Raw genomic sequence first — 13571 nt, 5'->3', positions numbered from 1 at the left:
AGGACCCTGTGAAGATGTTGGAGGAAACATGTACAAAAGTATCTATATCCACAGTAAAACGAGTCCTATATCAACATAACCTGAAAGGTCACTCAGCAAGGAAGAAGCCACTGCTCCAAAACCGCCATAAAAAAGCCAGACAACGGTTTGCAACTGCACATGGGGATAAAGATCGTACATTTTGGAGAAATGTCCTCTGGTCTGATGAAACGAAAATAGAACTGTTTGGCCATAATGACCATCGTTATGTTTGGAGGAAAAAGGAGGAGACTTGCAAGCCGAATAACACCATCCCAACCGTGAAGCACGGGGGTGGTAGCATCATGTTGTGGGGATGCTTTGCTGCAGGAGGGACTGGTGCACTTCACAAAATAGATGGCATCATGAAAGAGGGGAAATTATGTGGATATATTGAAGCAACGTCTCAAGACGTCAGTCAGGAAGTTAAAGCTTGATTGCAAATGAGTCTTCCAAATAGACAATGACCCCAAGCATACTTCCAAAGTTGTGGCAAAATGGATTAAGGACAACAAAGTCAAAGTATTGGAGTGGCCATCACAAAGCCCTGACCTCAATCCTATAGAACATTTATGGGCAGAACTGACAAAACATGTGCAAGCAAGGAGACCTATAAACCTGACAAACTTCACCCTTGTGGAAGCTTGTGGAAGGCTACCGAAATGTTTGACCCAAGTTAAACAATTTAAAGGAAATGCTACCAAATACTAATTGAGTGTATGTAAACTTCTGACCCACTGGGAATGTGATGAATGAAATAAACCTGAAATAAATCATTCTCTATTATTCTGACATTTCACTTTATTAAAATAAAGTGGGGATCCCAACTGACCTAAGAGAGAGAATTTGTACTAGGATTAAATGTCAGGAATTGGGAAAAACTGAGTTTAAATGTATTTGGCTAAGGTGTACGTAAATTTCCGACTTCAACTGTACATACAACTAGCTATACTGTCTATCGCAACAGAAATGTGTCATATATGTGTCAGTTTCTTACACCATCACTAAACAGTAAACACACACTCAAAGGCACTGGTGGCTGTCAATCTGCACAGATGAGGGACACTCTAGTCTTCCTAACACAACAACCAAAATAACAACGCTAGTAGCAAGCAGGATTTCAGCAGTGGTACCAAGGCAAGGCAGTGCGTTGATTTTGGAACGCTAGCTAGTTGACACACTAGTCTCAGCTAGTTTAAATCAGGTGTGTGGCTGAAACAGAGGAAGGGAAGGTGGGATGGAAGGCAAGGTGGGGGGGGGGGGAGGCGGGAAGGAAAGAGGTGAGGAAAAAGCATTCAAAAATATATACATAATAAATAAAAATCAGGAATGACTCTTGTTCACTCATTCATTCCTTCTGGCACTTACCTTGTCCTCTGGGTACATGCTGTCCCAGTCAGTCCAGCACAGCTCCCCACACACACACACAGAGACAGACAGAGAGACAGAGAGAGAGAGCAAGCAAAGGGAGTCCGAGGGAGTGAATGACAAGGGAGTGAATAACCGAATAAGAGAGGGAGTGTAGGAGAGAGAGAATGAGTAGAAGAGATTCATCGCTGCAATCGTTCAAAGGTGAAGAAATGTCCCACAGTGAGCGTTTCTCCTCCTCTCCAACCTTTCCCCTACCTTATCGAAGGATTACCAGAAATCCCAGGTTACGAAACAGACAGGATTCTTGCTAACCAGGGGATCTATACATCAGCTCCACTTCTAGGAGGCGCACACACGCAAAAGGAGAGGAGATGCTCAACCTCCCCAGGACGCTGTAGACTATACTCCCGTCGTCTCAGCACAGAACCACAAATCTCTGGGAGAGGATGAATTCAAGTTCAAACAGGTTAGCTACCTACCGTAAAGGCTGCCTGGTGCCGGAGGTGTTTTCAGTTACTATGAGTAGCATCATGTCCTTCACATATAGTACCTCTGACAACCCATCAACAGCACTCATCATCATCACGAGAGAGAGATGGGAGAAAATGTAAAAAATATATATTGAAAGAGATGGAGAAAGAGAGAGAAATAGAAGAGAGAGAACAACAGAGAGAGGAGCGACAAAGAGACCCAGAGGGAGACACAAAGAGAACCAGAGGGAGAGAGGGCACTACCCATGAACTAGACCCACAGCCAGGTCTGTACAGTAGGTTACAAGTGTGTGTTTGTGTGTGTGTGTGTGTGGGGGGGGGGCAGGAATAACGAGTATGCACTGGAAAACAAGCAAGGGCCTCCTTTTCAGCCAGCGCCTGGGAAGTAGCTAAGACAGGCAGCCCAGCTCAAACAGAACAGTGGGCAAATTTTAACAGACAAATCAACCTGGTTTCTAGAAGTATCCAGAAACTTTATCACAACAGCAATTCATATTTTTGAGGTTATATTGTTTCAAAGGTGAAATATGAAGAACTGTCTGTTACCCATAGCCACACACAACATTGTGAGCTGTCAGTCAGTAACCTGTTACACATTCACAACCTTTGCTCTCCTGCCTCCCCTTGCACAAGTTTGTAAACAAGCGCCTAACAGACTGAGATAAATGTGTAAACCCAAATGTGTAAACCTAAATAAGTCACGTGAGAAAAAGAGAGGAGACACAGAGAGACAGCACAACACTAGCTAGCAGACTTCCATCCCCTCACAAGATGCTTCTTCTGGAACCTTTAATGACATTTTACATTTTACATTTTAGTCATTTAGCAGACACTCTTATCCAGAGCAACTTACAATAGAGTGCATACATTTTTAATGACATGACATTGTTGTAACGTTTCTCTATCCAGTCATTCATGGATTCACAATTGCCATCGCACTGCACACTGCCCTATCCCATCTGGACTAGAGGAATACCTATGTAAGAATGCTGTACATCAACTACAGCTCAGCCTTGAACACCAATGTGCCCTCCAAGCTTGGGGCCCTTGGTCTGAACCTGCCCTGTGCAACTGAGTCTTGGACTTCCTGACGGGCCGACCCCAGGTGGTCAAGGGAGGCAACAGCACCTCTGCTATGCTGATCCTCAACACGGGGGCCCCACAAGGGCGTGTGCTCAGCCCCCGCCTGTACTCCCTGTTCATCCATGACTGCGTGGCCATGCAGGTCTCTAACTCAATCATATGGTTTGCAGAAGACACAACAGTAGGCCTGTTGTGCACCGTCCGCAACCGCAGGGCTCTACAGAGGGTGGTGTGGTCAGCCAAACGCATCAACGGGGGAACGCATCAACGGGGGAACACTCCAGGACATCTACAGCACCTGTTGTCAGAGGGAGGCCAAGAAGATCATCAAGGACCTCAGCTACCCGATCCATGGCCTGTTCACCCCGTTCCCATCTAGAAGGCGGACACAGTACAGGTGCATCAAAGTAGGGACCGAGAGACTGAAAAACAGCTTCTCCAGACCACCAGACTGTTAAATAGTCACCACTAACTGGCTTAAGCCCTGTACCCTGCTCTGAACTTTATCACAGTTACTAGCCAGTTACCATCTTGTACTCAACCCTGCACCTTCAAGACTCCTTCCCTATGTACATACTGTTTAAACCAGATCATATGTACTCAGTGTACAAAACATTAGGAAGAACTGCTCTTTCCATGACACATCTTTCCCCTGGATTCACCTGGTCAGTCTATGATCCCTTATTGATGTCACCTGTTAAATCCATTTCAAATCAGTGTAGATGACAGGGAGGATTTTTAAATCCTCGAGACAATTGAGACATGGATTGTGTATGTGTGCCATTCAGAGGGTGAATGGGCAAGACAAAAGATTTAAGTGCCATTGAACGGGGTATGGTAGTAGGTTCCAGGCGCACCAGTTTGAGTGTGTCAAGAACTGCAACGCTGCTGGGTTTCACATACTCAAAAGTTTCCCATGTGTATCAAGAATAGTCCACCACCCAAAGGACTTCCAGCCAACTTGACACAACTGTTGGAAGCATTGAAGTCAACATGGTCCGGCATCCCTGTGGAACGCTTTTGACACCTTGTAGTCCATTCTGAGGCCAAAAGGGGGGTACAACTCAATATTAGGAAGGAGTTCCTAATGTTTTGTAAACTCAGTGTATATACTGTATTCTAGTAAAGGCTCATCCTATATAACTACTACTGTACACACCTTTTCTATACTGTCCATAATGTCTATACACATCATCATATACATATATATTCCGGACTCGGGTGACATTGCTCATTCTAAAATGTATATATTTCTTAATTCCTTTTTGGGGGGGGGGGGGGGGGGGGGGGGGGGGGGTTGTGTGTATTGTTTTGTATATTTAGGTATTACTGCACTGTTGGAGCTAGAAACATATGCATTTCGCTACACCCACGATAACATCTGCAAAATATGTGTACATGACCAATACAATTAGATTTAAAATCATATTGAAAGCAGGCTATGAAGTGAAATAGGCTTTTAGAAGTGCCATCTTTATTTTATTACTTATCGTTAATGCCATCTTTGGTATGCTTTGATGTGTTTATCAATGCACAAGCACCTGTTTTCTCACTCCTGTTGATATTATTCATACAGAATTGTCATATTGCGTGAAGTTTAAAATGCATTCTTTCATTACTAAATGTGTAATGTGACACATTTTAACATGAACATTTTGATTTGATTAATACAATGAAATACTGAATCAGTCGTCTTCCTCAAATGAAGGGCATAATGATGTAATCTTTGCGAGAGGGAGGGAATCTGATTTCATTGGTCCTCAACTCACGGCTGAGTAATTTCATTCAGGGTAAGTGGAGTTAACCGTGAGTTAGCCTGCCCTGTAGTAGGTTAGTTTTGAAAAATGTGTTGCCATAGACATTTACCTGGCTGAAAGGCGAGTCCCTTTTGTATGAGCGGTTATGCCGAGTTGACCAAAGTTAATTCCGACCCAAGTTTCAGGGTCCCCAAGAGGAAACACCAGCGAAAAAGTGGCAGGAGAAGGGGAGTCCTTGCAAGATGAATGTCGAAGGGAAAACCAGCCATCTCTTCCCTTCATTCTATTGGCCAATGTTCGTTTATTGAAGGTAAAGTCACTTGATAATTGCTATCAATGGGACTCTCGTAATTTCAATATTCCCTGCCTTTCTGAAACATGGCTTTCGGACAAGATACTCCACATGGCTATCTAACTCTATGGAGTCTCCATTCACCGAGCGGACAGGACATTGAATTCAGGTAAATCGAGAGAGTGGTACAGCAAATGGTGTGCGAGCTCTAGCGTCCTCCGTAGGCTATGCTACAGGACTGCTTTGCTAGAGACAACTGGAATGTGTTCTGGGACTCCATCGATAGCGTTGTCGAGCTAACCACCTCCGTCACCGGCGTCATTAGTGAAGGTTTGCTGCTTCCCCAATCAAAAGCCCTGCATTAACACCAATGTTGGCACTAAACTAAAGGACAGGGCTACAGCACACAGGGCTATCGCAGCCAACCCCGATGCTACGGCTACAAACAAGTACAAGAAGTCCCACTACGACCTCTGCAGAGCCTTTAAACAAGCAAAAGGACAATATAGGAACAACGTGGAATCCTATTACAGAGGCTCTGACGCCCGTTGCATGTGGCAGGGCTACAGTCCATTACGGATTACAAATGAAGACCCAAACCGTGATCTGCCCAACAACGCCTCCCTACCAGACGAACTCAATGCATTTTATGCACAGTTCGACAAAAACAACAGAGCCATGCATGAGGACTCCCGCCGACCCAGGGGACTGGGTGATCTCGCTCTCCGAGGTTGACGTGAGTAAGGTTTTTAAATCAGGTCAACACTCGCAAGGCCACAGGGCCAGACGGTATTCAAGGGCGAGTTCTCAGAGAATGGGCAGAACAGCTGGCAGGTATATTCACGGTCCTTTTCTCTCCCAGTCTGTAATCCCCACGTCTCAAGCTGACCACCATCATACTTGTTCACAAGAACTTGAAGGCTACTTGCCACAGTGACTACCACCCTGTAGCACTCACATCTGTAAATCATGAAGTGCTTTGAAAGGCTGGTTATGGCACACAACTCCATCATCCCAGACCACTAAGACAAGGCTTGGACGATACACCGTTTATGCCGTATACCGGGGTATTTCAAAATGATTTTCAATACCTTGTTGGGGCTGCCTGGGTGCGTGCTACGCCACTGCTTATAACTAGAAGTTAAGTATAACTATAAGAAATCTAAGATGTGTCAAATAAATGATATCCAGCTCAGGGCTCCAGCTATGCATTTGGTTTGCTAACTTGCTAGCTAAGTGGCTATATGTCAACATCAAGCTTCTGGGTTAAAGCAGAGACATTCAATCCCCTCTTGGATCAAGATCCCAGTTGCCTAAATTGTTTTGTGCGTCCCCTCAAAAAATAATGATATATACAGTTCCAGTCAAAAGTTTGGACACACCTACTCATTCAAGGGTTTTTCTTTATGTTTTACTATTTTCTACATTGTAGAATAATAGTGAAGACATCACAACTATGAAATAACACAAACGGAATCATGCAGTAACCAAAAAAAGTGCTAAAACAAAATATATTATATATTTCAGATTCTTCAAAGTAGTTACCCTTTGCCTTGACGGCTTTGCACACTCTTGGCATTCTCTCAAGGATGGTCAATGGAAACCGGATGCACCTGACCTCAATTTCAAGTCTCATAGAAAAAGGACTGAATACTTATGTAAATAAAAGGTATTTCAGTTTTGATTGCAATAAATTTACAAAAATTTATAAAATCCTGTTTTCGCTTTGTCATTATGAGGTATTGTGTGTAGATTGATGAGGGTGAAAAAATATTTAATAAATTTTAGAATAAGGCTGTAACATAACAAAATGTGGAAAAAGTCGAGGGGTCTGAATACTATCCAAACGCACTGTATATAGCTAAATTACGATCTCGTGTTCCTCTTATTTCTAATTTGTGTGTTTTTGTTCTACATTTCGTTTTTTATAGTACTACTGATATCGATTACTTGAAACAACCATGTCTGTCTGGCCTTCGGTCTCAGAAATGCACCCTATTCCCTAAGTAGTGCACACATAGTGTGCTGGTCAAACGCAGTGCACTACATACAGTATATATGCTGTGTTCATCTGATCTGATCTGGGTGCATCCCTGGGATCCCTGGGAATGGTGTTCCACTTGGGAAGCACCCAGATCAGATGAGAGTGCCGCTAGCAGATTAACACAGCATACGTAAAGGCAGGTGGAAATTCATAGATCTGACCTTGGGACAACTCAGACCAGTTGTTCCTTTTCCACAGACTTACTCCTGTATACAGTTTCATTCAAGTTATGTCACATACACCATTTGTGTTGCTGAGCAAAGCCTGGAAGTGGAGGACATACGATAGACAACAAAGTGATGGTGCCCCTTCCATTGGGAGTTGCTGTCATAAAGACATGCGATATGTGGTTATTTTCAGGGCTAATAGACATGCTTCTCAATATGGTCCCTTTACTATCCCTGCATTAGCTACACATGGTGGTGCACATGGCAGGGGTATGGCTTCTATATTAGAGCAGCAGTTCCCCAAAAACAATTCCCAGGGCCCCCCTTTTCCCATTCACACCCACCCCTTTTTTTATTACAGTAAAAAAAAAAGTTAAGACTCCTCGACATTAGAAGGTCAAAGATATCCCCATGTGCAGAGTCGAGTCTTCCTCTGGCATTTGACCACTTGTTTGTAGCCTAAAGCATCGCAGAGTTATGCATTGTTATAATTAGATTTATACAATCACAAATTTGGGAACCAAAGAGCATCTTGCAGAATAGTCCAATCAAGAATGCTGGGCTACAGAGTAAAATTTTGCCATCGTACGGTGTACATACGCTCACACCTCTCAGAGATTGTTTTGTCTGATGGGCAGAAAAGCGTGGGGGTTGTCTCAGGCAGAGCAAGGCAAGCAGCCAACAAGTTCCACTGCCTGGCTGGCACCAGAAGGCAAAGCCACAGACAAACAACAGCGCCATGAAGCAATGTCTACCTCATTCTCTCTCTACTCAATGACACATTGGGGGGGAGGGGAAGGAAGAGAGAGAATGACAACCCTCACATACCTAGAGAGAACAAAAAGGAGATATCTAGTCAGTTGCACAACTAAATGCTTTCAACCTAATTTAACATTTAACTCAACCCCTCTGAACCAACACCAACCCCTCTGAACCAACACCAACCCCTCTGAACCAACACCAACCCCTCTGAAGCAACACCAACCCCTCTGAAGCAACACCAACCCCTCTGAAGCAACACCAACCCCTCTGAAGCAACACCAACCCCTCTGAAGCAACACCAACCCCTCTGAACCAACACCAACCCCTCTGAAGCAACACCAACCCCTCTGAACCAACACCAACCCCTCTGAACCAACACCAACCCCTCTGAACCAACACCAACCCCTCTGAACCAACACCAACCCCTCTGAACCAACACCAACCCCTCTGAACCAACACCAACCCCTCTGAACCAACACCAACCCCTCTGAACCAACACCAACCCCTCTGAACCAACACCAACCCCTCTGAACCAACACCAACCCCTCTGAACCAACACCAACCCCTCTGAACCAACACCAACCCCTCTGAACCAACTGCCTTACTCAAGGGCAGAAAGGCAGTTTTGCCGACTCGGGAATTTGAACCAGCGATCTTTCGTTACTGGCCCAGCGCTCTTAACCACTAGGCTGTCTACAGATAGTGATATATGATGTTTATTGGGTCTCGTATATGATACACATGACACACAATGTGCTACAAAAATAACCTAGTATGGACAAGTGAAAAATAACAAGCTTTAAAAATGGTACAGCTTGGCCGCAGTACAGGGTGGCCCACATCATGTCCTTTAAAGAACTGAAATACCACTCCGTACGGATGCCAGTCAGGGTCTTGAGCAGTAAGGAAAGAGGTTTATTTTGACAATCCTTTAAGAGCATAGGAGCTGTGCTTTTAGAAGAGCAAGGAAGGGGTAAGGGGAGGGGGGGGGGGGTTGTTGGCGGAATCTAAATGGGATTCAGGGGTGACATTGCCAACGAACCCATCGGACCAAAGCTGTGTATCAACCAGAGAAATGTGGGCCACCTGATCCTATAGCTACTACTGGCCTAACAGTGCCCTACAGAGAAGGGAATTAGGGTAGGGAGAATATGGTAACACACAGAGGTTTACTATCCTTCACTGATCTGATCAAATCAATTTAGGCTAGGGAGACGAGCTGGCACTGGCACAGGCTCAGGCTAGCTTGTCACTGACAAATCCTCACACACATTCCCTGATTCTCTGTCCTATGGAGGGAGAAGGATAAAGGCAAGGGGGGTAGAGGGAAGGAAGGTATACAGGCAAGGGAGGAGAGGAGCGGGAAGGAGGGGATACAGGCAAGGGAGGAGAGGAGCGGGAAGGAGGGGACACAGGCAAGGGAGGAGAGGAGCGGGAAGGAGGGGACACAGGCAAGGGAGGAGAGGAGCGGGAAGGAGGGGACACAGGCAAGGGAGGAGAGGAGCGGGAAGGAGGGGACACAGGCAAGGGAGGAGAGGAGCGGGAAGGAGGGGACACAGGCAAGGGAGGAGAGGAGCGGGAAGGAGGGGATACAGGCAAGGGAGGAGAGGAGCGGGAAGGAGGGGATACTGGCAAGGGAGTAGAGGAGCGGGAAGGAGGGGATACAGGCAAGGGAGGAGAGGAGCGGGAAGGAGGGGATACAGGCAAGGGAGGAGAGGAGCGGGAAGGAGGGGATACAGGCAAGGGAGGAGAGGAGCGGGAAGGAGGGGATACTGGCAAGGGAGGAGAGGAGCGGGAAGGAGGGGATACAGGCAAGGGAGGAGAGGAGCGGGAAGGGGTGGATAGAAAAAGAGGAAAACAGGAAAAGAGGCTTCTAGTAAATGTCTCAGCTCAAAGTGCTTTGCTTCGCATACACACTTCTTTGCTGTAACCCTGCAATGACACAGGAATTGAAAGTGTTGGTTGGTTGCACTGCAGGGCCAATCACCTGCATGGCAACTGGCCACGAAATGACATGGAGCGGGTTTCACCTGACCAGACAGTGAGCGAGCTCTGCGGTTCACTGGCAGAGCCAATTTGCCGTGGGCTAGGCATACGCTCAGTTGCCACTACCCACTACGATCTGTCAAAAGAATTATGACAAAAACCCCTTGATGCACAAGTAACATGTAAATGACCGCGGAAAATGTGTATGATTATGGTCACCAATTTGACAAGCATGAAATTAATTCTGGTGAATTAGACAGAACATAATTTAGCATGCAGCTGGTTGGGATTTCATCATTGTTTTACAACAACAAAACACATTCAAATCTTGTTGTCATGGTCTGCAAACCATTGGTTCCATTCTCTCTCCTCTAACCCCTAGCACATGGCTTTCATTCTTTTCGCGCACACACACACACACACACAGTGGGGCGACAGAGCAGAGAAGACTGATCCTCAGCTGATATGACCTAGTTTCTATTCAAGCCCAGACCCTCTCTTTGTTCCTCAGCCGCCTTCTGCCTCCTTCTCGACAAAGAACCTTCACATAATCTACCCACAGCCTGAATTTATAAAGAACCCACCAAATGCTCCCAAATCCATCTGCTCCTTCCGTAGACCACCACCTCCTTCACAGGAGGGACTCCGCTTGTCATTTTATTCACAGGTTCATTAATTTACACCTCAGACAGAGACAGACCGAATGATCCGGGCCTCTCCTGATGACGTCTGATGATGATAATGAGTCATAATGGAGGTGGGAGGAGGAGTCCTACATGATCAACCTTGGTGAGGTCTGTGAGTTATACACATGCTGTTGCTGAGGTGGACACTCAACTGAGACTCCCATGGCCCTCTGCTCTAGACTTGGAGGCTCCCAGAGCCATTCTACCCTCTTGCTGAGAGAGAGAGACCTGTTGGTACAAAGGAAAGTTTAGGCTCCAAACTCATCAGCACTATATTCCACTGTTGAAGTTGCCCTCATAGGCAACTACATCCAAAACCAGACACCTGCTTCATGGATCAGCATATCACTCCAGTGTGTGTCCCGTGTAGGTCCGACAACCACACTCAATTACAGGACCTTCAGATTTAACAGTGGTGCTGTGAACACCCCATTTAGTCTTTAAATGGCCCAACACGTACAGAGGAGCATCTACCCTCCGCCTTAATTAATAAGCACCTGCAGCAACTGTTGCTGCTCTTGTCAGATCTGGCAAAGGAGGCCAAGAGTATTCAAGGCAATGGGGTGGAATAAAACAGCATTGTCCATGGGGGCTGATGAATGAAGGCAGCTCCGTAGGAGACAGTGGAGGAGAGACCCTCAATCAATCAAAATCTAATCTGACAGGAGGGAGAGAGAGAGGAGAAAGGAGCAAGCTGGCCAGGGACATGGATGAAAAAGAGAGCAAGGGAGAAAAGAGGATGCTGGAAGGGCTGTAATAATCATGGGTGTGTCGGTTCCCATTTAACAGCAGCATGTTCATCATACTGTCTCTTACCTGCATGTGTTCAGCAGAGCTGCTACTTAGGTCGTCTCCAGACTCCGAGTCGTTCCGGAGCGTCTCCGACCCCTCCCCCGGGGAGTCGCCAGAAGAGGAGGGGGTCTGGTCTGTATCATCACTTCCCTGGTGGTTTTTATGGTCGTTGTAAGGGGCCCTGGGGGGTGGAGAGTCTGCCCGCATCCGTGGTAATGTGGAGTTGTTGCTGTGGTGATGGTTATTGTTGTTGTGTAGGAGCACCAGCTCGGCTACACCAGGGGGCTTGCTGTGCCGCGGGCTGCCCGGGTTCTGGTTGGCGTCCTTGGGCAGAGCGGGCGGGGTGACGTGCACCGGAAAGAGCGACGGCGTGGAGGAGGGCGACGGACGCCCAAAACTAGACATCTCCTGAGGCGGCCTGTTGTTGAGGTTCTCATTGGACGCTCTGCATATATCCAGAACTGTAGGCTTCACACGGACCGCCCCACTCATCCCACCAATCCCGCACGAGACGAGAGGCTTCTGAGGGGGCATGAGCGCCCGGCGCACTTCCCTGACGTACTGTGCTGGGACATAGAAGGCTTTCATCCCCTCCTCCTTCCTCACCTGCCACCAGTCCTCGTTGGTCTTCCTGACCAGCATGTAGCACTCCCCCTGCCTGATGGAGATCAGCTTGTCCTTGGCCGTGTACTCATAGTCGTACTCCACCTCCACGTACACCTGGCCTGGTGCGATGGTGGGCACATCCACCCCGCCGCCATGCCCATCTCTGTCAGCCATGGTGGTGTTGACCCCTTCTAACCTTGTCGACCTTTGACCTCTATTGGTGCTCAGCATTGGAGGGCTGGGGGTATCCACATCTCTCACTGGGGATCATCTAGACTGCAGGGAGAAGAAAATAGGAAGGTTTCAGTTTGGGTTTCATTTTCGACGGCATTATTTAGCGGTTTTATGCTAAACCAAAGCCAATTGACCTCTGGGACAAATCAAGTTCAAACTTGAACCTACCAAAGACTATTATTGTTCCCCAAGGTTGGTACCTTCTTTTATCACAGGCTAAGGACTTCATTTCTACCCCCTACCGATCACCCTGACCCTGCATAAAGATGGTACTTTACAGCCCTCTGTCTGAATGGGATTTAACCTTTAACGCAATCCATCTCAAACAGACACTACTACTCACCACAACAACAATCGCCTTTAAATCCTACTTTATTACGGACAGCTTCCCACAAGTCTCTCTCAGACAACACTAGCATGATGTCACAAGCTATTTTCAGTAAGTGAAGATCATACAGGTGCCAATTCACTCATTTTCAAAACCAGCTTTAAACCCACAGGATCAGAAACAGAAAGAGATGGTTGCGGTTACAGATATGACTGGATAGGAAATCCACAGCAGAAACCTCAACTAACCTCAAAGGAACACAGGTGAGGCCAGCCTGACCCCAATCACCTGAACCCACGGACATACAGAGCTTTTGTGATCAGATGACAATGGCAGAGAGAAACACTTGTCCTAAATAAAGCCTAAAATGGCCAGAGTTGCATATAGTATTACTAATATAGGTCTACTATAAATATAGCAAAAACAGTAGCCTGCTGGCACCACAGCCTTATTTGGAATATTTAAGGCTCTGACTGGAGCTAGCTATTCCCTTCGGTTTCTCAGATGACACAAAATCCCTTACTTCATTCACATTTTACTGCATCTAGTGACAGCCAAGACCCTCCTCCCCTTGTTTTTTTGACTGGGAACTGGGTCTACCTCTGGTTTGGAAGCACTGTCAGTGATCTGCAGTATCTGACATTGAAAATCCCCTGACATATCACCTAGAAATACCCATCAACATCAACGCACGGTTCAGGGGCTCCCCTGCCAGAGTAGCTTCCATCCATAACTCCCTCGTGTCAGATTATCTTTATGCTCTTTTAAATAGAATCCGCTGCAGTCTGTCTGACATCCCGAAGAGGCAGGAAAAAGCAGGTGCTTTTCTGAGGCGTGAGTCTATGCTGTATCTATATAGAGGATGGTCCCTCGTATGTAAAGGGATATGAACGCACACATTTAGCCACAGTGGCAGAGGATACACACAACAGCCTCCCACCAGGAATAGATATC

General features: G+C 46.5%; 1 protein-coding gene across 4 annotated transcripts in view; it reads right to left on the bottom strand.

Moving 5' to 3' along the window:
* The window catches only part of LOC129822831 (rho GTPase-activating protein 12-like), a 90248-nt gene that overhangs the window by 70244 nt on the left and 6433 nt on the right, over nt 1-13571 (bottom strand). For all 4 annotated transcript variants that reach the window (XM_055881265.1, XM_055881269.1, XM_055881268.1 and 1 more), the window contains exon 2: nt 11474-12331. In XM_055881265.1, coding sequence (XP_055737240.1) covers nt 11474-12286 — 813 coding nt within the window. In that variant the 5' untranslated portion in view covers nt 12287-12331. The remainder of the gene's footprint in view (nt 1-11473; nt 12332-13571) is intronic.

Source organism: Salvelinus fontinalis, chromosome 25 (assembly GCF_029448725.1).
Source record: "Salvelinus fontinalis isolate EN_2023a chromosome 25, ASM2944872v1, whole genome shotgun sequence".
Lineage (NCBI taxonomy): Eukaryota > Metazoa > Chordata > Actinopteri > Salmoniformes > Salmonidae > Salvelinus > Salvelinus fontinalis.
This window is presented reverse-complemented; position numbering and strand designations above follow the sequence as displayed.